This window comes from Pituophis catenifer, unplaced genomic scaffold, assembly GCF_029215685.1.
Source record: "Pituophis catenifer annectens isolate HBS135680 unplaced genomic scaffold, rPitCat1.0.hap2 SCAF_1, whole genome shotgun sequence".
NCBI lineage: Eukaryota > Metazoa > Chordata > Lepidosauria > Squamata > Colubridae > Pituophis > Pituophis catenifer.
The window spans coordinates 337,065,547-337,092,428 of record NW_027256881.1 but is presented as its reverse complement, the minus strand read 5'-3'; the positions used below and the strand labels follow the sequence as shown (position 1 = coordinate 337,092,428).

At 43.9% G+C, this 26,882-nt stretch overlaps 2 protein-coding genes across 5 annotated transcripts in view; both read left to right on the top strand.

Annotated features, from left to right (window-relative positions):
• The window catches only part of GATAD2A (GATA zinc finger domain containing 2A), a 93,195-nt gene extending 79,503 nt beyond the window's left edge, over positions 1-13,692 (top strand). For all 4 annotated transcript variants that reach the window (XM_070944060.1, XM_070944052.1, XM_070944067.1 and 1 more), the window contains 4 exons: positions 1,926-2,208; positions 4,641-4,933; positions 7,527-7,710; positions 11,741-13,692. In XM_070944060.1, coding sequence (XP_070800161.1) covers positions 1,926-2,208; positions 4,641-4,933; positions 7,527-7,710; positions 11,741-11,874 — 894 coding nt within the window. In that variant the 3' untranslated portion in view covers positions 11,875-13,692. The remainder of the gene's footprint in view (positions 1-1,925; positions 2,209-4,640; positions 4,934-7,526; positions 7,711-11,740) is intronic.
• Positions 13,693-18,379: 4,687 nt separating this feature from the next.
• Positions 18,380-26,133, top strand: NDUFA13 (NADH:ubiquinone oxidoreductase subunit A13). The gene is made up of 5 exons (XM_070931817.1): positions 18,380-18,557; positions 20,534-20,612; positions 22,458-22,529; positions 24,565-24,634; positions 25,921-26,133. Exons 1-5 carry the CDS (start codon positions 18,458-18,460, stop codon positions 26,038-26,040), a joined length of 441 nt encoding a protein of 146 aa, XP_070787918.1. The 5' UTR covers positions 18,380-18,457; the 3' UTR covers positions 26,041-26,133.
• The last annotated feature ends 749 nt before the right edge of the window (positions 26,134-26,882 follow it).

Genomic DNA, 26,882 nt, shown 5'->3' with positions numbered 1-26,882 from the left:
GAATATTAAAAATATTAAAAAATATTAAAAAATTATTTAAAAAGAGGGAGAAAGTTAGGCCAGGCCCGCCTGGTGGAATAAAAAGGTCTTAAGAGCGCGGCGGAAGGTGCGCAGATCCAGGGTCCTCCGTATCTCCGGGGGGAGCTCGTTCCAGATAGTAGGTGCTCCCACAGAGAAGGCTGTCCCCCTGGGGGCGGCCAGTCGACATTGTTTGGCCGACGGCACCAGAGGAGCCCCTCTCTATGAGAGTGTACCGGCTGGTGGGGGGCTATTGGTGGTAGTAGGCGGTCCCGCAAGTACCCAGGTCCTAAGCCATAGAGCGCTTTAAAGGTGGTGACCAAAACCTTGAAGCGCACCCGGAAGACCACCGGGAGCCAGTGCAGCTCGCGCAGGAGGGGTGTTACATGGGAACGCCATGTCGCTCCCATTACCACCCACGCGGCCGCACTCTGCGCCAGTTGGAGCCTCCTGGTGCTCCTCAAGGGGAGCCCCATGTAGAGAGCGTTACAATAGTCAAGGCGGGAGGTGGCGAGGGCATGAGTGACCGTGTGTAAGGAATCCCGATCCAGAAAGGGACGCAACTGGCGGATCAGGCGAACCTGATGAAAAATCCTCCCGGTCACGGCCGTCAAGTGCTCTTCTAAAGACAGCCGTGAATCCAGTAGGACGCCCAACCTATTCGGCCAAATAAATTGTAAAAAAATGCTTTTAAAAGTAAAAAGAAAGGCTCTGACAATAGCACGCGACAGCTGTGATCTTCAGAGCCTTTTTTTTACCTTTTAAAAGCATTTTGTTTAACAACCTATTCGGCCAGATAGGTTGTAAAAAAAATGCTTTTAAAAGGTAAAACAAAGGCTGTGACGATTGCGTGCCACAGCTGTGATTGTCGGAGCCTTTTTTTTTTTTTTACTTTTTAACAGCATTTTTATTATTGGTTCCGGAGAATTGGTAGTAAAAAAATGCTAATAAAGTAAAAAGTAAAAAAAAAAAAAAAAGTTCCGATGATCGCACGTCGCTCACCTGATTGTTGGAACTTTCTTTTTGGTCCGGTTCGGGTGAACTGGACCAAACCAGGAGCATTTCACCCCTGCCTAAAACTCTCTTTTTATGCCCCTGTAATCCCTTAATTCGGGGTAGAGACTGGGCAACTGAATGGAGCTGAGTGTTTACTGGCCGGATGCCCTTCCTGATGCCTATGACGCAGATATTTTTTCTCTGCCCCCTAGGAGAGAAGCATCTGCTACCTAGGAATTCTCAACCTTCCAAGTGGGAGGTGAGCATCTTAACCACTTGGCCACCACACCCCTCAGATATTCCTTCCCCCATTCATAGAAATGCGGGTAGTCCTCCACTTACGACCACAATTGAGCCCAACATTTCTCTTCTTGAGTGAAACAGTTGTTAAGCGAGTTTTGCCCCATTTTACAACTTTGCTTGCCACAGTTGTTAAGTGGGTCACTGAAATTGTTAAGTTAGTAACACGGTTGTTAAGTGAATCTGGTTTCCCCATTGACTTTTGCTTGTCCGAAAGACACAGAAGGTGACCACGTGACGCCAGGGCACTACAGTGGTCATAAATATGAACCAGTTACCAAGTGCCTGAATTTTGATCACCTAACCACAGGGATGCTGCAATGGTCGTAAGTGGGGAAAAATGGTCATAAGTCAATTTTTTAAAATCCTGTTGTAACTTCAAACGGTCACTAAATGAACTGTTGTAAGTCGAGGACTACCTACAATTTTGAAAGAACCAGATTTTCCATTTATGATTTAGGTCTCTGCTTGTACCCAGGAAGTCTCAGATTCCTTTTCCTCCACTGAGAAGATTCCACCTTATGCATAGATCTCTGCTTTCTTTTGAGTAGCGCGTGGTGGAATTGGATGGTTATAAGAAAGACTTTTCTTCCCCCCGTTTCGTTTCCCAGGCTTCCCCAACTTCATTGAAAGGTGCAGCTGGGACGTCCGCCCAGGTGAACGCTTCGACCGCCACCAGCGTTGCTTCCATCGTCAACTCGAACGACTCTCCTGCCAGTCGGCAAGCAGCTGCTAAGTTGGCATTGCGGAAACAGCTGGAGAAAACCCTGCTGGAAATTCCTCCACCCAAACCTCCTGCTCCTGAAATGAGCTTCCTGCCCAGTGCAGCTAACAATGAGTTCATCTACCTGGTTGGGTTGGAGGAAGTTGTGCAGAACCTACTAGAAGCTCAAGGTGAGGAGGAGGAGAAGCTGTGAAGGGGCCAAACGTTGAAGCCTTCAAACTTAGAACACTGGGAACTGTAGTCCTAGCACTATTGGAGGCCACCTAGAGAGAAACTAAGTTGAGGTTTACCGTATTTTTCGGAGTATAAGACGCACCTTAGTTTTTGGGGAGGAAAATAAGAAAAAAGCGGATTGGCAGGTGGATTGGCCTCCCAGAATACACCCAATCAGCTGTTCCCAGAGGTGAATTTTAGCAACAGGTTCCTTGGTTGTGAGCTCTGTGCCTAGCTTTTTTTTTTTTTTTTGCTTTTTTTTTCTGCCTCTGAAACTTCTGAAACTCCATTTCAGAAAAAAACCTTTTCCTGCCTCTGAAAGCCTCCGAAACGGAGCTTCAGAAAAAAAGCCTCTGAAGCTTTGTTTCAGAGGCTTTTTTTCTGAAGCTCTGTTTCAGAGGCTTTTTTTCTGAAGCTCTGTTTGGGGGCTTCTTTTCTGAAGCTTCATTTCTGATGCTTTTTTCAGCCCCTGAAACCTCCGTTTGAGAAGCTGGGCGGAGCTACATTCGGAGTGTAAGACGCACCCAGATTTTCACCCTCTTTTTATTTTTCATCTTATAGTCCAAAAAATACAGTACATTGCTTAGAGTTGTGAGTTGTTGCTGGACTTCAACTCCCATCATGCTTGATTTTTAGTCATGTTGAGTAGAGGCTGATAGAACTATAGACCAACAGCTTCTCTAGGGGATTCTAGGATGGGAAAAGCAATTTTAAGAGTACCTTAACTGTCTGCTCTCAATGAAGCTGAGATTTTCACCTCCATTGCTTAATGCAAACTGGGTGATGCACATATGTAACAGGCAGTGGTGGGTTTCTGATTATGTTACTGTTGGTTCATCGCACACGCTTTCTTGCTTCGTGGGTGCGTGGGCCCATTTCGCCCGCATGCCTGCCTTCCGCGCATGTGCCCGGCCTCAAAAACATGCCTAAATACGATGGCATAGAGCCGGGGCAAGTGTATGGGCTCACCCATGATTTCCACTACCGGTTCAGGCGAACCGATCCGAACCGGCTGGATACCACCTCTGGTAACAGGGAGAAGATGGGTTGGCCTTGTTTTATTATTGCCTGTTTGTTCATTCAATATATTTTTTATCCGGCCTTTATTATTTTATAAATAACCCAAGTTGGTGAACATACCTAATACTCTTCCTCTCCTATTTTCCCCACAACAACACTTGTGAGGTGGGTTGGGCTGAGAGAGAAATCTCTGGGCTTCATGCCAAAGGGACTAGAACTCACAGTCTCCCGGTTTCTAGGTCAGCACCTTAACCACTACACCAAACTGGCTCTCAGGTTGTATGTTGTCTTTTATTTATTTATTAGTTTGATTTATATACCGCCCTTCTCCGGAGACTCAGGGTGGCTTACAATGCTTTTAAGCAATAGCTTTCATACTTTTGTATATACCTGCTTAGTAGGGCTTCTCCCCCCCCCAAGCGGTGTTCTATTTTATACAAAGTCAGCTTATTGCCCCCACAATCCTGGTCTTCATTTTACCTACCTCAGAAGGATGGAAGGCTGAGTCAACCTTGAGCCTGGTGAGAATTGAACTCACAGTAATTGCAGGCATCTGGCAGCTAAATACTACTTTAACAGTAGTTTAGTCCACTGCGCCACCAGGCTTTTTTATGTCCCCACCTGTCCTACTAAGAGTTTAGAGCAGTGTACATAATAGAACCTTTTCCGATTATATCCCCATAACAACCCTATGAAGTAGGTTGGGCTGACAGATAATGACCAACTCAAAGTAACTCTCTGAATGAACAATACTGAGAATGGGCTTGAATCGAGGTCACCTTAATCGGAGTCCACTGCCCTAACCACTACACCACACTATTGACACAAGGTATGAAGTTGTATTGAAGTCTTACCTTGCCACCCCTTTTCTGCTTTTGAATGCAAACCATCACAGGTTCAGTCTACGGCCTCTCTCAAGTGGCAGAGTTGAGAGAATTCTCCTCTCTGTCCAAGAGCTGCCGCTGTTTAGAGCAGGGGTCTCCAACCTTGGCAACTTTAAGCCTGGTGGATTTCAACTCCCAGAATTCCCCAGCCAGCTTTGCAAAGCTGGCTGGGGAATTCTGGGAGTTGAAGTCCACCAGGCTTAAAGTTGCCAAGGTTGGAGACCCCTGCTGTAGAGATCAACTCTGCTTTCTGTTTTCGAACTTTTCTTTGTAAATCTCTGTTTCTTGCCTTCCCGGCTGTCACCCAGTCTTCTAAAACTTAACTCCCATCCATTGCACTGTTCAATTGGCTCGAGGAATAGAGAAGATGACCGCCCTACTCTTATTCCTCCCACTTCTTGCTATAGCTTTTTCCCGGCCATCTTAAGAACCCCAGCCAGAGGTCAGAAGCCCTTGGTTGATCCTTTCCGTCTCCTCTTGCGCAGGTAAAGTCTCCGTCAGCCCCTCCTCGCAGGAGCCCTACACCTGCGTCCAGTGCAAGACGGACTTCACCTGCCGCTGGAGGGAAGAGAAGAGCGGCTCCATCATGTGCGAGACGTGCATGTCCTCCAATCAGAAGAAGGCGCTGAAGGCCGAGCACACGAGCCGGCTGAAGGCCGCCTTCGTGAAGGCCTTGCAACAGGAGCAGGAGATTGAGCAGCGGATATTGCAACAGGCTGCCTCCCCGATTCAGAGCAAGCCAGAACAGATAGCTCAGCAGCATCACTCGCTCAAACAGGTAGGCATCTTCTGGCTTGCTTTCTCAAGCTTTACAGGCTGGAGAAGAAGTCCTCACAGCCAGTTTGTGAAATGTAAAATTTGTTACTACCGGTTCTGTGGGCGTGGCTTGGTGGGGGGTGGGTAATGTGACTGGGTAGGCGTGGCCAACTTTTTTTCTTAACTTTTAAAAGCATTTTTTCTACAAACTTAAGAGGTTTCAGAAGGCTTTTAAAAGCCTCTGACGATCAGGCAACTCAGCTGGTCGTTAGAGGCTTTTAAAGGCATTTTTTTCTACAACCTCTTCAGTCGAAGAGGTTTCAGAAAAAATGCTTTTAAAAGCCTCTGATGACCCCAGCTGAGCCGCACGATCATTAGTAGCTTTTTTTTTTACTTTTAAAAGCATATTTTTTTTTTTTTTTTTTTGGCCAAAGAGGTTATAGAAAAAATGCTTTTAAAAGTAAAAAAAAACAGCCTCTGATGATCGTGCGGCTCAGCTGGGCATGTGGGGGGGCAGGGATTTTTGCTACCAGTTCTCCGAACCACCCGCCACCATCGCTACCGGATCAGGCGATCCGGTCCGAACCGGGAGCATTTCACCCCTGCTCAGCAGCGCTGGCTGGGGGATTCTGGGAGTTGAAGTCCACCCATCTTCAAGCTACCAAGGTTGAGAAACACTGGCTTAGAGAAAGATGTAAAGCGTTACATTAGTCTTATTGCTATTGCTACAACAGTTCGTTTAATGACCGTTCAGTTATAACGGCACTGAAAAAAGGGACTTATGACTATTTTTCACAGTTAATGACCTTTCCAGCATCCCCCATGATCATGTGATCAAAATTCAGATGATTGGCAACTGGTTCCTATTTATGACCGTTGCTGTCATCCGGTCCAAACCGGGAGCATTTCACCCCTGCTTTGAATGTTTCCTAAACCAATAGTTGTAAGTCAAAGACTACCTGTATGGGAAAGAAGTGGGGGGAGGCACAGGGGGGGACGACGACCCTGTGGATTCTGGGACATACATTTTATTTGCATATTTCTATATATTTCATGGATGTGTGGATGAGCACATCCACAATAAAGATGCACAACTGAACCTCTTAATACTTTTCCAAAAGTTGGCACAAAAACAATTTAGAATGTAATACGAAAGAGGTAATCAAAAACACAAATGCTTATTTCTATACTTATTTAATGTGATTTTTGTTGTACGACTCCCCACCATGTTATTCTAAAAGCAAGTTCAGCCCTCCCTCCCTCCTCAGTTGCATGTGAACGGCCTAGAAACCCATCAGTTCCCCTGTGGCATAAACTAGAATCTACCATAAACTGCCAGTTCACATTATCAAAAGCTTTCTTTGCATCCAGGAACATCAAGGCCATTTGTTTTTCTGGGTGAGTCTCATAATATTCCAAGGTATCAGGACTGGGCACATGAAAAGAACACTTAACACAACTAATTCACTTTCTCCTGTTTGGCCATGGGAGCTAAAGAACACACAACTAAGATGATTAGGGGACTGGAGGCTAAAACATATGAAGAACGGTTGCAGGAACTGGGTATGTCTAGTTTAATGAAGAGAAGGACTAGGGGAGACATGATAGCAGTCTTCCAATATCTCAGGGGCTGCCACAAAGAAGAGGGAGTCAAGCTATTCTTCAAAGCACCTGATGGCAGGACAAGAAGCAATGGGTGGAAACTAATCAAGGAGAGAAGGAACCAGAAGTTAAGGAGAAAATTCTTAACAGTGAGAACAATTAACCAGTAGAAATATTTGCCTCCAGAAGTTGTGGTTGCATCAACACTGGAAGTTTTTAAGGAGAGATTGGACAACTATTTATCTAAAATGGTATAGGGCCATGATGGCAAACCTATGGTACGTGTGTGCCACAGGTGGCACGCGGAGCCATATCTGCAGGCACACGTGTCGTTGCCCTAGGTCAGCTCCAGCGCGCATGCTTACGCTGGCCAGCTGATTTTCAGCTGGCCCTGCCCACGCCTCCTCTCCCCTCCCAGGAGTCTCCACGCAGCCTGTTTTGGATGCCAGGTAAGTACAGGGCTCCTGCGGAGGCTCTGGGAGAATGAAAAACAGGCCTACCGGAAGGCCAGAAACAGGCCATTTCCGGCCTCCAGAGGTTTCAGAGAGGCCTCCTGGGGTGTGTGGGGAGGGGTCCTGCACGCATGCACGGGGGGCAGGGCAGTGTGGGGAGGGTCACGCACGCATGCGCGGGGGGTGCATTGCATTGTAGGTGTGGGCACGTGTGTGCTTTCAGCACCTGAGGAAAAAAAGGTTAGCCATCACTGGTATAGGGTCTCCTGCTTGACCAGGGGGTTGGACTAGACGACCTCCAAGGTCCCTTCCAACTCTATTCTGATCAGACCAGTGTTTTCCAAGCTTAGGAACTTTGAGATGTGTGGACTTCAAATCCCAGAATTTCCCAGCCAGTATAGCTTCAACTCTGGGAGTTGATGTCTACATACCTTAAAAGTTCCCAAGCTCGGGAAACACTGCTCTCTATATGATTCCAAGAATGTGATTCTGCTCTGGCCTCCTTTCCAGCCCTTGAATTTCATGGTTTATTTTCTCTTCCTTGTCTTGATCATTGCTCAGGCCTCCAGCCAGCTGCCCCGAAGTGCCAGCACCCCTCGCGGAGTCTTGCATGCATTTAGCCAGTCGCCCAAGTTGCAGAACGCCTCCGGTGTGGCCGTACTTGGTGGCAGGCAAGGTAAGCGTGCTCAGAGACCCATCGGCAAAGGAGGTGCTTACACTTGGAAGAAGACACCCGTCAACGCAGGTAGATGACTCGCTCTCGAGACTTCTTGTCTTTACCGCCGCTGGCCGCGCTCCCTTGTCCGGCCAGCATTCTTTCTGAAAGGAAAACAATCTCTGGGTGAAAAGGGTGTTTCTATTTTATTTCTCTTCCTTTCTTTTTGCTGCATTCACTCTTTCAAAGCAATATTAAGTATGCTAAGGCCTCCCTCCTCTATTGTGAAATATTAAAGGTAGTCCTCAACTTACAACCACAATCGAGCCCCCAGATTTCTCTTGCTCAGCGAGACATTTGTTTGAAGTGAGTTTTGCCTCGCTTTACGACCTTCCTTGCCACAGCTGTTAAGTAAAAATCATTGCAGTTGTTAAAAGTTAATAACCCACGGTTGTTAAAGTGAATCTGGCTTCCCCGTTGACTTTGCTGGGTCAAAAGGTCGCAAAAGCTGATCACGTCACCCCAGGACACTGCAACCGTCATAAATACGAGTCGGCTGCCAAGCGTCTGAATTTTAATCACGTGACTGTGGAGACGCTGCAACGGTCACGGGGGTGAAAAAAAATGATCCTAAGTCCCTTTTTTCAGTGATGATGTAATGCTGAAAAATCACTAAATGAACCGTTATAAGTCGAGGACTACCTGTGTATGGATTCTGAGCAACCCCATGACTCCCTTGAAAAGGGATACTGGGAAATATCAGTGTCCTTTTGGTGACTCTCTTAGAGCTACAAATTATAAAATCTTGATCTTTTTAATTTATATTGCTTATTGTTAAAAGCCAAAAAGGCCAGAAGTGGTATATTTTTCTAGGTTCTTCTGACGACAACGAAACCCACTCTGGGGTCATGTGATGAATTCCCCTCTCTTATTTTGAGGTGGGGAGAGGGCAGCAGTGGGTTTCTCATTATGTTACTACCGGTTTGCCACACATGCGCCATGCCTAAATAGGATGGCATAGAGCCAGGACGGGTGGGGGGCCCACACACATGATTTCTGCTACTGGTTCGGGCGAACCGGTTCGAACCAGCTGAATGTCACCTCTGAGAGAGGGCAATTGAACAAACTATTGCTTTGGGGGAGTGGGAGGTATAACTGATCAGATTTCATTATTATTATTATCATCATTTAAATACAGGTAGCCCTTTGACCTATGACCACAATTATGCCCAAAAGAAATTTTGCCTCTTTTTACGACCATTCTTGCCACAGTTTCTTAAATGACTTACTGCAGTTGTTAAGTTAGTAATAAGGTTGTTAAGTCGATCTGGCTTTCCCGTTGATTTTGCTCGTCAGAAGGTGGTAAAAGGTGGACCACATGACCCCCAGGACACGGGCCAGTCTGAATTTTGATCCTTTGACCATAGGGATGCTGCAACGGTCCTTTGAAAAACCATCAGAAGTCACTTTTTTTCAGTGCCATTGTAACTTCCAACAGTCACTCAACGAATGGTTGTCGGTCAAGGACTACCTGTATTTGAAGTCCTCCCTAAGTGGAAGTTCTATATTTTCAGGGTTTTAATGGTTGGGACTTAAGCTTCAGGGAGTCAAAATGGTTTTCACCACAAGATTAAAATTGCCCCACAACCCCCCCTCAAAATATGGCCTGAAATTAGTATTTTGAGCTTATTTGGAGGCAATTGAAAATGGGGATTGTTTGCCTCCCGCTCCCAATTCCGTCCTTAATTAATGGGAGAGGATCAAAAGCACATGGCCAACATTTGACCATTTTGCCACCAGAATGGTGAGCGCACAGGGCCTACAACCAGCATTGTAGATGGAGACAAGATTTTCTCAGCAGCTGCCTGTTCTAATTCCTGCCTGTCACCTGATGAGCCAACTGTTACTCACCATGTCTCTTCTCTCAGCTGTGTTTCAGTCAGGGGTGAAATGCTCCCGGTTCAGACCGGATCACCCGATCTGGTAACGATGGAGGCGGGTGGTTCGGAGAACCGGTAGCAAAAATTCCTGCCCCCCCCCCTCAATGCCCAGCTGAGCCGCACAATCATCAGAGGCTTTTTTTTTTACTTTTAAAACTATTTTTTCTACAACCTCTTCGGCTGAAAAAAATGCTTTTAAAAGTAAAAAAAAAGTTGCCTGATCTGCAGAGACTTTTTTTCTTTTAAATGCCTCTGACGATCAGGCAACTCAGCTTGGATTGTCAGAGGCATTTAAAAAAAAAAAAAGCCTCTGCCGATCAGGCAACTCAGCTGGGATTGTCAGAGCCTTTTGAAAGCATTCTTTTACAATCTCTTCCCCGAAGAGATTGTAGAAAAAATGGTTTTAAAAGTTAAAAAAAAAAATTGACCATGCCCACCAAGTCACATTACCCCCCAACCACCAAGCCATGCCCACAGAACCGGTAGTAACAAATTTTAGATTTCACCACTGGTTTCAGAGTTACAGCTAGTCCTCGACTTACAACCACAATTGGGACCAGAATGAAATAGTGGCTAAATTATTATTATTATTATTATTATTATTATTATTATTATTATTATTATTATTATTATTATTATTATTATCTGTATGATAAGAACATGACAGAAGAGAAGTAAACATATATCACACAGTCCACGTAATTATAAGTAAAACTTCTATGGGGCTTTCACAGTGGCCTTATAACGGATTGTCCAATTCCACCCATCCAGGAAATGGCCTCTGGCGTTGCTTCGTGCAGGTTTTCTAGGGAGCCAGGGAACGCATGTCACGGGCAATCTTGCACAGTACAGGTAGTCCTCGAGTTACGACCGCAATTGAACCCAAAACTTATGTTGCTAAGTGGAACATTTGTTAAGTGAGTTTGCCCCATTTTATGACACAGTTGTTAAGCGAATCGTTGCATTTGTTAAGTTGGTAACATGGTTGTTAAGTGAATCTGGCTTCCTCTTTGACTTTGCTTGTCAGAAGGTCACAAAAGGCGATCCCATGACCCATAAGACGCTGCAGCCGTCATAAATATGAACCAGTTGCTGAGCGTCTGAATTCTAGCCGAGTGACTGTGGGGCTGCTGCATCATTCTTATGTGTGAAAAATGGTCATAAGCCACTTTTTTCAGTGCCATTGTAACTCTGTAAACGGTCACTAAATGAACTGTTGTAAGTCGAGGACCACCTGTATGTTTAATACTTTGCATATCAGCACAATTGCAACAAGGGGGATCTTTCCATCCCCATTGGCCTAAGTGATGGCAGACATTAAACAAGTCATCATGTGACTAGGCCTAATTTGATTTACTATTCTTATGGTGGTCATTCAGCGAACCCTGCAGTTGTTAAGTGAATCGCGCACGTATTAAATGAATCGGGCTTTCCCAATTAACTTCGATTCTCAGAAGCCAGCCGGGATGGTTACCACTTGCAATTAAGTCACCGCAAGTTCCTGCGAACGGTCATAAATGCGAGCTGAATTGCGATCGTGTGACCACTAGGCTGGTGCAACAGTTGTAACTTTGAAGACGGGATGTGTGTCATAAGTCACTTTTTCCGGGGCTGTCGTGACATTAAAACAAAATGGTCGTAAGTCAAAGACTACATGCATCTAATGGCAGAAGGTGTTCGGTGCTTATGGGTTTTTCTTTTGGGCTTTTCTTTACCTGTGTCTGTCTCTTGTCTATAGTTTGATTAATTGTATTTTGCAAACTTTTTTTTTTTTTAAGATTTCCCCATATCTCTCACCCTTATTCTATGCTGGCTTTGTCCCCAGGTGGGATGCCTTTTCCCAATCTGGTTGCTTCTCAATATTACTGAGAATGAGCAGTTCCTCATGGGAATTTTAAGACATGCCCACCTTGATACATCTGAGGAAAGCCAGAAAAAGGGGAGAGAGTGCCTAGATCAACGTACCTTAATCTTGGCAGCTTGAAGATGTGTGGACTTCAACTCCCAGAATTCCCCAGGCAGCCATTGCTGGCTGGCTGGGGAATTCTGGGAGTTGAAATCCACATATCTTCAAGCTGCTAAAGTTGAGAAAAACTGCTCTAGACACTATTAGAAGGGGAAAGCTGTCTCTCCCTTTTAAGAGTTCATTTCAACGCACCCTTTGTGTTCCTTTTCTCCAGGAGGGACGTTGAACTTCGTTAACCCTAGTCTCACCGTGCACAAAACCACCTCCTCAGCCGTAGATCGCCAGCGCGAATATCTCTTGGATATGATTCCTCCACGGTCCATCCCTCAATCGGCCACATGGAAATAACGCAGGAACCTCCGCCCCGAGTGGAAGACTTCAGAAAACAAAAAAAAAATTTTTTTTTGTCTATTACATCTTCTTGGGTTTTTTTTTTCTTCTCCTCCTCCTTTTTGATTCTGCCATTTTTTCCTCCGAAATCTCTCCACGCAGTGGAAAAGCCGCTTTCAAGTCTAACTGGATCTGCCCGCGGGGTTTGCCAGAAAGTATTTTTTACATATACGTAGCTTCCTGCTGGATAGAAATGGACGCTCGAAAGGGTGGTAATGAACATTTCGGCTACCGAGTTCTTGCAAACTCTTTTTTTTTTTTTTTTTTTTTTTGTTGGTTGATGGTTGAGACCATCCCCGAGGAGAATCTCAATTTAATATTATTGTTTTCTCTGTGTATTTTGTCTCTTTAGTTTGGGGGTTATTATTATTTTCTCTCTTCTTTTTTTTTTTTTGATCAGCACTAGAATGGAACAAGGACTCGTGCAAGAGATTTGATGGCTCAGTGGCTTCCGGTCTCAGTCCCTTCCCTTCTTACATACCATCTCTCTCTCTCTTTTTTTTTTAAAGTTACCTTAAGCTGAATTTTACTTTGGTTGATCATACAGTGGCCCTTCGTGACCAAGGATGTACTTCTTCACTCGTTCATAGAAAGCAGAAGCGGGACCTGGCAACATTGGGGGAGGGGGAAAAAACCCAGAAAGCTGGACCGGTTTCCTCACGGCCTTGTTTTCTCTAAACCCCACTATTTCCTGAGGAGGCTCTATTCCAAAGGATAACAGCAGGAGTTTGGTGTTTGAGTTTGGAGGTTTCGTTTTGTTTTCTTTTTAACCCAGTAATAACTTATACTACGAGCAAATGCAGACAGACTTGCCACCGCCAGAAGAAATGGAGCAACCGAACACGGAGGATGTGCATCTTCTTGTTTTCGGGGTTTTTTTTTTTTAATAAATAGAATCTTGTTTCCGACAGATGTTCTGCTCTGGACCTTTGCTGGTTTAAAGAATTACTGGACAGTTTATATAAAAACAGCTCTATTGAACCTCCTCAGTCTGAAACGAATGAACAGGTTGTTCTTTTTTTTGTTGTTTTTGTTTTTTTTTTTAAAAAAAGAAAAATATGAAAAAAAATAAGTCTGACGCTCCCAAAGAGAAAAGTGAGCTGTGTGGAGATGGATATTTTTTTTTCCTACAAAAAAATGAAACAAAAACCCAACATCTGATTGAATCTCCCTTCCCCTTTTCATTTTTTTTTCTAGAAAGGTTTTTAACTTGGCTGTCTTAAGAACAGTGTGCAATTTAGTCACATGGAGCAGAAGGGACCAGAGGAGTACATTTTTTTGTGTTTAAAAAAAAAAAAGAAATAAATAAAAACAACACCACGAGACAAAAAGTCCACATCTCTCTTGCTACCAGTTGTTATGGGGGAAAAGAAAACAGCCTTGCCATAGGTAAATCGTTATATTACTGCTGCCCTCCGTACGTGTTGGACTAAGCTCCCATAATTCCCAGCCAGGGGCACAAGTAGAGGGTGCCTAGTGTAGGAAAAAAACAAAACACAACACAGGGTCTCCGGCTTTATAAAGCACAACATGGGTGCAAACAGCTGTTGTCTCTAGTATGTTCAATCCCATCCTTAGAAATGTAACCGATTTTTACTACTAGCATCTTGACTAATGTTGGCTTTAAACCGCACTTCCTCTTCCCATGCTCCCTGCCAAATTCAGTGAAATACGGGGAAAAAATGTCATAGTCTTATTTTTCCCCTTTGATGCCATTTTTTTTTTATAGTAGAGGCAGAAGTACAGACTTTTCTATACCTATTCATACTAGCGTATTGGTACTAGATCTAGTGCTGATATTTGTTGCAAAAAAAATTATATATAAATAAATGCATATATAAATATAAATATATATAAATATATATATATAAGACTATATATAAAGCAGGGTGGGAGGGGATTAATACTGTGCAGGCAAACCTTTTTTGGGGGTCGGGGGTCTGGAATTTTTGTTAGCGACAAGTGAGATGCCTAATTTAAGAACAGACCTACAAATGTTACTGTATCAGGAAGGGCTCCCGTTCCAATGACAGCTCTTGCATTTTAATTAAAAGTTCCTCCTAATTCCCCCTTTTTTCCTTTTCTGTAAGATTGAGAATATTTAGATATAATGTTTTAAAGTTCTGGTGGATAGCAAGTGTTATAGGGTTTTAATTTTTCTGTACACAGTTCTTCTGAATTTCAGTGTTTGTGGCGGGGCCCGCTTTTGTTTGTACATCAAAACTATTGCTTTACTCTCCATCCTTACCTCTGTTTGAATTTAGTGGGCTTTAAAAGCATTCTTGTTAATTTTGTACCCAAAGTTAAGATACCTTAATGCTGGAGAGGTTTTTTTTATCTCTCTTGCACTTCAGTTCCATATAGAATGTTGCACCTGTATAAACAATTGGAGTTCCATTCTCCTAAAGAACCTATCTAATTTCCAGATTAACCCCAAGGCTTCTCTGATGGGTCAAAGTAGACTTAAAACTGGTATGAAGCTGTAGTGTAGACATAACTGTTCAATTTCTCTAGCGTTTTTTCACATTTGCATCATTGGTCTGCCTTAGATTGGATGCAAATCGAGGTTTGCATTTCTGAAATTCTAGCCTTGCTTTTTGCGTAGGAGCTGGATTAACTTACAAATCAGGAAGGATAGGTTTGTCCACGTGAAGTTTTAAAGCTGGAGCAGTTTGACCAACAGTTGTGAACCTGTGTTTCCAAAAGCCATTTCTTTTTTTAAAAAAGATGAAAACCCCCAGCCGTGTCAGAAATCTCTTTTTGATCGGGGTTGGAAATTGTCCAGGAAATTTTGGAGGTCCACAAAAATAAATCTTTTAACTTGAAGCAATTCCTGTGTTGGATCTTTTAAGCCTCGGGTCGAATTACCAGACTTCGATACGTCGTCATTTGGGGGATTAGAACTTCAATATCATTCAAATAGGCATCAAAAGGTGGTTAGGATGTTCTAAAAAACAAGCAGTATCCTTCTGTGATGATGCCTAAGAAAAAAGACTTCGATATTCATTTAACGTTGAGGAAATTTGAAATATAGCTGAATATGGTAGGCAAAGCTTTCTGATATTCTCTCTCATGGATTAACAGAGGTAAACATAACAGTGGTGACAAAGCTGTCCTCATCATTATTTCTTCTGATTCCTCTTCACCTGCAATTCATTTACTTGCTAGGAAGAGAAACATTAATGTAGTTTTGCTAATGACACAAGTATGTTTGTATGTGCACTCATGTCTGAAAATGGATTAGGATGGAAAGCAGAGAATAGAAGTGTCTGAAAAATCATAATAAAAACACTATATTTGCATCCAAGATCAAAATCTCTGGAGCACAACAACTGCGCTAAATAGATTAAAAGCCTGCATACTTTTGTCATCTGAGATTTTTATTTCACAGCTTTCATTGTGAGCCACTCGAGATGTATTCTTAAGGTGGGCAGCCATATAAATCTTTTAAATAAATAAATAACCTTAGCTTGCAATCGAAAAACTTCATGTGCCATGCAATGCGAGCATTTGCAGTGACAGGTGTTCTTACACACTAAATTGAGTGAGCTGGTAGCCTGCCACTTTGCTCCTGTTGTAAACATAAAACATGAATTCTACAGGTTGGAAGTGAAGCGTGTGCTGTGAGATTTTCATATTTTTCCCTAAGATCTGGAAATTATTTCAAAGATTCTTCCAAAGCTACCGTGTAGCAAAATGGGTGGCTAATAACATTTTACAAATAAATGAATAAAAAGTTGAGAACACCTGCTTTAGTTACCGCTGGAAGAGAACAGAAATAATTTTTGCTGAAGAATTATGCATTCTTGGCCATGTTTGGTGTTGAGTACGGGTAGTCCTTGGACTTATAACCATAATTGAGCCTAAATTTTCCAATGCTGGCAAGGCAATTGTTAACGTGAGTTTGGTCCCATTTTACGATCTTTTTTGACACAGTTGTTAAGCAAATCACTACACGTAAGCAAATCTGGCTTCCCCCCATGGATGTTGCCTGTCAGAAACTGGCTGAGAAGGTTACAAATGGGGATCACATGACCTTGGGACAGTACAACTGTCCTAAGTACATGCCAGATGCCAAGCGCCCAAATTTTTGATCACATGATCATAGGGATGCTGCAGCAGTCATAAGGGTTATAAGTCGCTTTTTTCCATGCCATCGTAACTTTGGTCACTAAACAAATGGTTAAGTCGAGAACTACCTGTATTGCGTCATTAATCATTTAGCCAGATAAATTTTGTTTTTTTCCTGTTTGCTGATGGCATTTGATTATGGGCCTTTCAATCTTGGCATTCCCAGAATAAAGTATACTGTATATCAATATAGTAAAATAACTCTTATACAGGGCATAAGTGAGATGACTGCCTAAGGTTCCATTTATTTTGACAAATTTAACAGATTAAAGGAGTAGGAAAATATGTGAAAGTTGTTAGCCATCACAGCTAAACTGAACCTCCATGGACAGAGATAGTATATCCCTAAGTGTTGGAAATTAGGATAAGAAAAAACATGCCTATTACTTTCCAAGTCACATCCTGAATTTTGGACACTAATATATTCTTAGAAGTGTTGGCTAATACCCAATTTTTTTTATGAATGCCACAATGTAAAAATGTTGATACTCTAGAAAGAATGCAGAGAAGAGCAACAAAGATGATTAGGGGACGGGAGGCTAAAACGTATGAAGAACGGTTGCAGGAACTGGGTATGTCTAGTTTAATGAAAAGGAGGACTAGGGGAGACATGATAGTAGTCTTCCAATATCTCAGGGGCTGCCACAAAGAAGAGGGAGTCAGGCTATTCTCCAGAGCACCTGAAGGCAGGACAAGAAACAATGGATGGAAACTAATCAAGGAGAGAAGCAACTTAAAACTAAGAAATTTCCTGACATAACAATCAGTGGAACAATTTGCATCCAGATGTTATGGGTGTATTTAATCAAGTTGTGAAAATAAAATCAAGGAACATTTTAACTCTTGAAGGCAAAAGAAAGCATGAATATCATGTATTGGGGGTAAGGAGGTAAATATCTTGTGTTATATTATTAATCTTTTGAAATAAGCTTCCAAGCATGTGAGTTGTTCACTGCATAATACAGGCAAATTCATGCAAAGATTAAATAGGTCTTTGGCTTTCTGGATTAAGGCACATAGTTTGTTAACCATGATTCAGACTTCAATGTAATGCGTGGATCCAGCCATTATGTCTAATAAACAACATAAGTAGAACAAAAACTTGTTCAATAGAAACAGGAGGCTGCCTGTGGATGCTTTTGTGACAGCTTTCCTGGAATTTGAAATCAATTTGAAACCATATATCCTGTTTCTCCTCAAACGATTTATTCCAGGCCCTAAATTGCAATTGTTAAATTATTAACATGGTTGTTAAGTGAATCTGGTTTCCCGTTGACTATTTGTCAGGTGGTCGCAAAAGGGGAATCACATGACTCCAGGACACTGTAACCGACATAAATGTGAATCAGTTATCAAGCATCCGAATAAATCACTTGACCATGGGGATGCTGCAACAGTCATAAATGTGAAAAATGGTCGTAAGTCACTTCTCAACTCTGTTGTAACTTCGAACGGTCACTAAAGGAATTGTAAGTGGAGGACTACTACCTCTACTAATTAGATATTAGGGGACTGGAGGCTAAAATATGAAAGGTTACAGGAACTGGGCATGGCTAGTCTAGTGAAGAGAAGGACCAGGGGCTGTCACAGAGACGAAGGAATCAAGCTATTTTCCAAGGCACCTGAAGGCCAGACAAGGAATAATGGATGGAAACTGATCAAGGAGAGATTCAACCTAGAAATAAGGAGAAATTTCCTGACAGGGAGAACAATCAACCCATGGAACAGAAGTTGCCTTTGGAAGTTGTGGGAGCTTCATCACCGGAGGCTTTCAAGAAGAGACTGATAGCCATCTGTCAGAAATGGTGTAGGGTTTCCTGCTTGGGCAGGGGGTTGGACTAGATGACCTACAAGGTCCCTTTGTTATCTGTTAGAGCAGGGGTCTCCAACCTTGGCAACTTTCAGCCTGGCGGACTTCAACTCCCAGAATTCCCCAGCCAGCTTTGCTGGCTGGGGAATTCTGGGAGTTGAAGTCCGCCAGGCTGAAAGTTGTCAAGATTGGAGACCCCTGTGTTAAGAGTACATCCTTAATTTGTCGCCCTTCAAAAAATAGGTTGGGCTGCCTTCTGTCCTCGGACTGCTGCCTTGCAAAACCCCTCCAATGCTATCATTCCGCATATCATAAACGTTTCCCGCAAGGTGTTGGGCGCTGGAAAGAGGAACGGTTTCCAAGCGCGCTCCGGGACCGAGAGAAAGAAAAAAAAAAAAAAAACCCTGAGGCGCAAAAGGAGCCTCGTCGTCCGAGTTCCACCCCACCCACCCCAGTCACGTGACCGCCAGTCTTCGGCCAAGCCCGGCTTTCATTGCGGCGCTCGCGTGACGTCATCCTCAAGAGGCGAGCGTGCAGATCGGGGTAAAGAAAGCGTTGAGTCGGGCGAGAGAGAGAGAGAGAGAGCCGCCCGCTTCCAAGATGGCGGCGGGAGCCTGGAAGGTGAAGCAGGACATGCCGCCGCCGGGCGGTTATGGACCAATCGACTATAAGAGGCGATTACCCCTTCGGGGGCTCCCGGGTGAGGATGGGGGAGATGGGGTCTTGAAACTCGGGTGCTTGGGTCTTCAGGAGGCGGCTGGCTTAAGCTAGGGATGGCTCTCTTGAATAAGCCACCATGGGCTGTGTGTTCCTATTAACAGTAACAGAGTTTGGAAGGGACCTTGGAGGTCATCTAGTCCAACCCCCTGTTCATGCAGGAGACCTATATACTAGGGATTCGAACCGCTGACCTTTCTGATCGACAAGATCAGTGTCTTAGCCACTGAGCCACCTAAGTCAGGCGAATAGAATAGAATAGAATAGAATAGAATAGAATAGAATAGAATAGAATAGAATAGAATAGATTGAATTAATTGAATTGAATTGAATTGAATTTTTTTTTTAATTTGATTTATATGCCGCCCTTCTCCGGAGACTCAGGGCGGCTTGCAATGCGTTAAGCAATAGCCTTCATACTTTTGTATATTTATACAAAGTCAGCTTATTGCCCCCATAAACTGGGTCCTCAATTTACCTACCTTAGAAAGGATGGAAGGCTGAGTCAACCTTGAGCCTGGTGAGATTCGAACTTGCAGTAATTGCAGGCAGCTGGTGTTAATCACAATGCTATCAGTCTGCTGAGCCACCAGTCAATTTTTTATTGACCTAGTGTGATTGGACACACAAGGAATTTGTCTTTGGTGCGTATGCTCTCAGTGTACATAAAAGAAGATACGTTCATCAAGAATCATAAGGTACAACACTTAATGATAGTCGTAGGGGACAAATGATACAAGCAACAAAATTACAGCCGTACAGTCATAAGTGGAAGGAGATGGGTGGTGGGAATGATGAGAAGATTAATATTATTTATAAATAAATAATATGCGGGGTCCGTGCTTTCCCAACCCTTCACATGACATCCTAAATCTGTTTTTTTAATTTATTTTATTTAGCGTATGGCAAATATATGGGCTTATTATAGTAGTTCAAAACCTGTAAGATGAGCCCAAAGGTGCTTTTTCAGGAGGCAACTGGATTTTCTTTTCTTTTTTCTTTTGAAGACATTTCGCTTCTCATCCAAGAAGCTTCTTCAGCTCTGACTGGAGGACGGTGGGGAATGGAAGGATTTATATTCCTTGCAGACAGCTGGTCCTTGCATCCTTTTAGAGCATGGGTCTCCAACCTTGGCAACTTTAAGCCTGGCGGACTTCAACTCCCAGAATTCCCCAGCCAGCAAAACTGGCTGAGGAATTCTGGGAGCTGAAGTCCGCCAGGCTTAAAGTTGCCATGGTTGGAGACCCCTGTTTTAGAGGGTCCTTGAAGCCCTTGGAGGTTTATCTGTGTCCTCAGGGTCACCTGAGTGCTGCTCCTGGTTCCTGTAGTCTGCATTTTTTTTTCCTCTGGAAATCCATTCCTATTCCTCTCCCACCATTCCAAGGGTGTTCATCCCAAATTGTATAAACTAAAAGTCTGTAGAGATTCTCAGTTATCCGGGTCATGGATGTCCTTTGGGACAACCATGACCTAGATGACTGAGAATCGCTATAGACCTGTCAGATGAGCCTTGGTCTTTCTTGCAGCTTAAGGCTTGCTGCTGTCAAGCCAACCAGTCGTGGCTTATTCAACAAACCATGATTGGGTGTGTTGTGCAAGGCATCTGAGCAGCTGGATGGTAGGCTTGTATGAGAGTTGGGAATTCTCATGTGATCAAAATTCAGACATTTGGCAACTGACTCATATTTATGATGGTTGCAGTGTCCCAGGTTCATATGATCACCTTTTGTGACCTTCTGACAAGCCAGGTTAATGAGGAAGCCAGATTCACTTAACAACCCTGTTAAGTGGTTGTTACCCTTCACAATGATCCACTTAACAACTGTGAGCAAGAAAGGTCATGAAACGGGGCAAAGCAAAGCTCACTTAACAACAGTCATCGCTTAGCAACAGAAACTTTGGTCTGAATTGTGGTCGTAAGTTGTGGAGTACCTGAGGCTCCCATTTTGTTTTTTCTAGGTTACGGCCTTCTTGCCATCGGCCTTGGGGCGTTCGTTTTTGGGACGTACGCTATTTTCAAATGGAACTGGGAGAGGAGGTAAGTTTGCAATCGTTTCCTTCATTGAATTGGCCCGAAAAATATTCATGACACTCTTCTCAGGCTGTCTTTGCTCAGTAGAGGTAGTCCTCCACTTAACAATTGTTCATTTAGTGACCGTTAACACTAAAGTTACAACGGCACTGAAAAAAAGTGACTGATGACCATTTTTCACAGTTTTAACCTTTGCAGCCTCCCCATGGTCACGTCATTCAAATTTGGATGTTTGGCAACGGGTTCATATTTATGACGGTTGCAGTGTTCCAAGGTACGTGATCACCTTTTGCAGCCTTCTGACAATCAAAGTCAATGGGGAAGCCAGATTCACTTAACAACTAGGTTACTAACTTATCTACCGCAGTGATTCACTTAACAACTGTGGCAAGAAAGGTTGTAAAATGGGACAGAACTCACTTAACAAATGTCTGACATAGTGACATAAATTTTGGGCTCAGTTATGGTTGTAAGTCGAGGACTACTTGTACCTTAACCCATGCAGTGATTTACCTGGGTTTCGTTCCGTACACATGGCACTCCTCTAATTGTGATTTACTCATTAATCTATGTTTAAAGGAAAGCTTTGTTTTGTCGTATGACAGATGCCTGTATGTGCAAAGTTCTGCAGAAAATTAGTGTGATACACATTTACATCAACGGATCAAGTTTTATATGGAGAATTTTGAGATACTGATGAAAACAGTTACGTGAAGAAGCTTAGTGCTACGTGGAAGTAGCATCCACAGGGCCCATCTGACTGTTTTGCATCCTCTATGGATGGAAGGACATGGTGGCTCAGTGGCTAAGACGCTGAGCTTGTCGATCGAAAGGTCGGCAGTTCAGCGGTTCGAATCCCTAGCGCCGTGTAACAGGGTGAGCTCCCGTTACTTGTCCCAGCTTCTGCCAACCTAGCAGTTTGAAAGCACGTAAAAAATGCAAGTAGAAAAATAAGGACCACCTTTGGTGGGAAGGGAACAGCGTTCCGTGTGTGTTTGGCGTTTAGTCATGCCGGCCACATGACCACGGAGACATCTTCGGACAGCGCTGGCTCTTCGGCTTTGAAACGGAGATGAGCACCGCCCCCTAGAGCCGGGAACGGCTAGCACATATATGCAAGGGGAACCTTCGCCTTTACCTTTATGCTGAAGGAACTTGGAAGGATAAACTTGCTTATGTTCCTGCTTTAAACTGGGATAAGGAATGCTCCTCCTTCCTGGATGTTCTGGATAAGGTTGCAGTTGTGTTGGAGGAAAGCAAGTATAGACTTGGGATGTTTTTATAGGTCAATATTTTCTATGCTCCTCAGTTTTTTCCAGACAGGTTTCTTTTCTCACTTCAACCTAGAAATGCCAGGATTTGAATCTGAAGCTTTCCGAGGGGAAAACAATTGTCCTTTTAGCACTGTAGGCTGTTTCCCATCCTGGTGCCTTAAACTATTCTGGGAGAGATTTTGCGAGTCGACATCCACCAATTGTGGAAGAGATCGCGGGGAGGACTCTGTTGTCGTGGCCTCAGATTCTTCAGAAGTGGAGATAAGAAATCCCAAGATCTCGGAAGACCTGGATGGTGTCCATAACTTTTATTTCCTCTTTACTGAAGGGTGAATGAGGTGTTCCTGTTTTTTTCCAACCCTGGTTAACTTTAATACATGTGAGTTTCAATTCCCAGAGTCCCCTATAGCTAACATTAATTAAGAATTCTTCAGCCGCCCGGCTAAGAATTGAAGTCCATATATCCTAAAGTTGCTGAGGTTGGGAAACCACCGTGTTGTGCGATCTGGAAACCAGTTTTGTCCCTTTCTTAGCACGTTTTGTTGTCACCTCCCTGCTCTTTCCCTGCCTTTTCTAGACTCCTGGCCTTTGAGGACGCGGAATCCAGGATAGCAATCATGCCTCTCTTGATGGCTGAGGAGGACCGCAAGTAAGTTCAGCTCTCGAGGCCTGGGCGCTGAGAGACTTTTTACCTCCCCTCTTCCTTTTATCGCCTCAGCAACTTTAAGATGCGTAGACTTCAACTCCCAGAATACCCCAGCCAGTCATGTTTGGCTGGGGATTTCTGGGAGTTGAAGTCCATCTTAAAGCCACTGAGGGTTGCGAAACACTGTTCTAAGCAGAAAGCAGATTTCTCACTCCCCCCCCCCAAAAAAAATGAGATCTCTTGTCCTTCCCTTAACTGTCGTCCACTTCCAAAGTACTAAGAAACTTTTGGGTTCTTCAAATACTTTTGGGTCCTTGACTTACAGCCGTTCATTTAGTGTCCGTTCAAAGTTACAACGGCATTGAAAAAAAGCAACTCCTGACCGGTTTTCACACGACCATCCCCAAGGGCACGTGATCAAAATGTGGGCACTTGGCAACAAAAAAAAAAAAAAAAAACCTGCCTGTTTTTCGCAAAAAACAGGATACGCAGAGGGTTTGGGAGGCCTACAGAGTGCTCCTGGGGGCTGGAGAGGGCAAAAACTATTTTTTCCCCTTGTTTTCCTCTTCAAAATCTTGCTGTGTCTTATACTCCGGTGCGTCTTATAGTCTGAAAAATACGGTAAATGATTGTAAAAAAACGGTCTTCTTCAATGCCTTTGCAACTTCAGACAGTCACTCAACGAATGGTTGTAAGTCAAAGAATACCTTTGTTGCAGGATTTGGGGAGGTTTTTAAAGTTACCGTATTTTTCAGAGTATAAGACGCTCCGGACTATAAGACGCACCTATCTTTTTTGGTGAGGAAAACAAGAAAAAGAAATCTGCCTCTGCCTCCCTGCAATTTTGCCTCTTTGCAGCAAACAGCAAATAGCCTGCTTTACTTTCATTTTCGTTTTCAGCATGGCTTGATTAGCACAAGAAAAAAAAAATCTGCTCCCAGCAATTTACCTCCTTGCAGCAAGCAGCAGAGGTCCACGCAAAACAGCTGAGAGTCGGGAGGCCGATCCAATCAACTCGTGCTAATTAGGCTGTGCTGAAGCTGAAACGAGCTGTTTCTTCTTGCTGCTTGCTGCTTGCTGCAAGGAGGTAAACTGCTGGGAGGCAGAGGCCAAAGGGGGAGGGCCAGTAGGTGGGCGGGGCTACATTCGGTGTATAAGACGCACCTAAATTTTCACCCCCTTTTTAGGGTGGGGAAAAAGGTGCGTCTTATACTCCGAAAAATACGGTGTATGTGCAAGATCATATAGTGTGGTGGTCCCCAGCAGGTTAAAAATTTATAGGCCAGAGGGGCCAGAGGGTCTCCTGACACTCTGAATTGAGCCCCATATAATTTTGTGAAAGGACCAAAGGCAGGAAATCATTTGTCAGAATACCCAGCATGCTTCATTCCTCCCCCACACTCTCTCTATAGACAGTAGCCCTCAACGTACGACTGTTTGCTGCTGTAACAGACCCTAAAAAAGGGACTTAGAACTTGATTTCAAAGTTCCGACATCACCCTCTCCCCTGCAGTCACATGATCATATTTTGGACGCTCAGCATCTGGCCTGCATTTATGGCCATTTGCAGTGTTCCGCTGTCAACAACATTATTGTGATTTACAACACTTTTGCCAGAAGAAAATCGGTCTTGGCTTGAAGTTTACAGCAAAACTCAATCCATAGCGAGCAATGGGGGATGTAATGATCAGATGTTCACATAACGACTGCTGTATTCTCTTAACGACCACTGCGGAAAAGTTCATAAAATTGAGTCAGGGGTCATATGGTGAGCCTCTTTATAACTGTCACAACTTAATGACCATAATTGCCAGGCTAAATTACTGGTGAGGCTACCTGTATGTGAGCCAGATCATCCTGATTCCCTCTTTATCTACTTCTCCCTCCCCCTCTCCCTCCCTCCCTCTCTCCCCCTCCCTCCCTCTCTCCCTCTCTCTCTCCCTCCCTCCCTTCTTCTCTCCCTCCCTCCCTCTCATCCTCTCTCTCTCTTTCCCTCTCTCCCTCCCTCCCTCCCTCTCTCTCTCTCTCTTTGTTGAAGGATACTACGCCTCTTGCGTCATAACTTGGATGAAGAAGCCAAGATCATGAAAGACGTCCCTGGCTGGCAGGTTTGAATCTTTGACAAATTTTGTAATAAAAGGAATTTCTTTTTCCCTCCTGTTGCACCCCTAGTTTTTCCTTTGCCCCCCCAAACCCTAGGCTGCCCCCCCCTTACGAAGTTTTTCCCTACAGAACTATAATACATCAGCCATTTATGAATGGGTTCTTCTGGGTGGCCCTAGATAAATTTGGGGGCAGTCGGGAAAACTTCTAGTGCCCTCTTTCTACCAGGTGGCCAGAGATACTTTTGAAGACATTTGGTAAGGCCACACTTGGAATAATGCATCCAGTTTTGGTCACCATGATGTAAAAAAAAGATGTTGAGGCTCTAGAAAGAGTGCAGAGAAGAGCAACAAAGATGATTAGGGGACGGGAGGCTAAAACATATGAAGAACAGTTGCAAGAACTGGGTATGTCTAGTTGAATGAAAAGAAGGACTAGAGTTGACATGATAGCAGTGTTCCAGTATCTCAGGGGCTGCCACAAAGAAGAGGGAGTCAAGCTATTCCCCAAAGCCCCTGAGGGCAGGACAAGAAGCAATGGGTGGAAACTAATCAAGGAGAGAAGCAACCTAGAAATAGGGAGAAATTTCCTGACAGAACAATTAACCAGTGGAACAACTTGCCTGCAGAAGTTGTGAATTCTCCAACACTGGAGGTTTTTAAGAAGAGATTGGACAACCATTTGTCTGAAATGGTATAGAGTTTCCTGCCTGAGCAGGGGGCTGGACTAGAAGACCTCCAAGGTCCCTTCCAAATCTATTATTCTGTTCTGACATTAATCTAGCTCGGACGGGCCCCTGGGCCACGGATCAATACCGGTCCGTGGCCTGTTAGGAACCGGGCCATACACTTGGAGCTGAGCGGGGGGCGAGCGAGCGAACCTTTATCTGTATTTTCAGCTGCTCTCCAATGCTAGCATCACTGCCTCAGCTCCACCTCAGATCATCAGGCATTAGATTGTCACAGGAGTGTGAGTCCTACTGGAAACTGCGCATGTGAGAGATCTAGGTTGCATGCTCCTCTCCTTCCCCTCTCCTGGTCTGTGGAAATATTGTCTTCCATGAAACCAGTCCCCAGTGCCAAAAAGATTGGGGACCACAGATCTAGCGGAACTCTGGAGCTCACATACCTACTGGGGGGTGATTGGCCCAAGATCACCCAAACAGTTTTCATGCCTTAAGGCAGGACTAGAACTCACCGTCTCGTGTTCCTAAGCTAGCAGCTTAACCACTGGACCAATCCGGTTTTCCTTCCTGTGTATTGCCTGACCTGTCCCCTTTCTCTTCTCCCAGGTTGGGGAGTCTGTCTACCATACCCCACGCTGGGTGTCCCCCAGAGCTGACGAGCTGTACTTCCTTCAGCCAGCAAAAGTTCAGCAAGATATCTTCTTCGGTTACACCTGGAGCACATAAGCAGACATGGGTTGCAGAAGGACCCACGTCTCTTGCTTTCCCAGGACAGAACATATTTCTTAATAAACTAATGCTCACTGGAGCATCGATCCATTGCTGGCTGCCGTTTGTCTTTTCTCGTTTTCCATTTTGCCTCTTATTTTATTGCCATAAACAGTTAGCAAAAGGAACCAAATGAGAAATCGGCAACGGTCGAAGATGCCTCACAAAAACAACGAAAACCTTCAGCTTTATCCCAACAAACGCATCAAAATAAGTTCTGTGAAAAATGGGCGAACGCATAGAGACAAGTTTACTCTTAATATATTTAAAAAATGTATTATGACTGTTTAATGGGGAAATCACCAAACCAGCTTGTCCCCCCCCCCTTTACAATTCTTGATTAAGTTGCATTTCAACCAAATTTGAACACTGCGCATCCTGCGAGGAGCTGTGTAATTCGTGGGTCGCAACATACACCTGGCACCTTCTAAGGTAGATCCGTAGATTTTATTTATTTATTTATTTATTTATTTATATATTTATTTATTTATATATTTATTTATTTATATATTTATTTATATATATATATATATATATATCCTGCCTTTATTATTTGTAATAACGCAAGGTGCTGAACTTACCTAATACTCCTTCCTTCTATTTTCCCTACAAGTAATAGCAATAGCACTTAGACTTATATACCGTTTCACAGTGCTTTTATAGCCCTCTCTAAGCGGTGTTACAGTCAGCCTCTTGCCCCCAACAATCTGAGCCCTCCTTTTACCCACCTCGGAAGGATGGAAGGCTGAGTCAACCTTGAGCCTGGTGAGATTCGAACTGCCAAATTGCAGACAGCCGGC

Excerpts from the sequence above, each read along its gene's own strand:
- NDUFA13 (XM_070931817.1), top strand. The coding sequence starts at position 18,458 with ATGGCGGCGGGAGCCTGGAAGGTGAAGCAGGACATGCCGCCGCCGGGC. Across the intron at positions 20,613-22,457 it reads AAATGGAACTGGGAGAGGAG|ACTCCTGGCCTTTGAGGACG; the intron begins GTAAGTTTGCAA and ends TGCCTTTTCTAG. Across the intron at positions 22,530-24,564 it reads ATGGCTGAGGAGGACCGCAA|GATACTACGCCTCTTGCGTC; the intron begins GTAAGTTCAGCT and ends TCTTTGTTGAAG.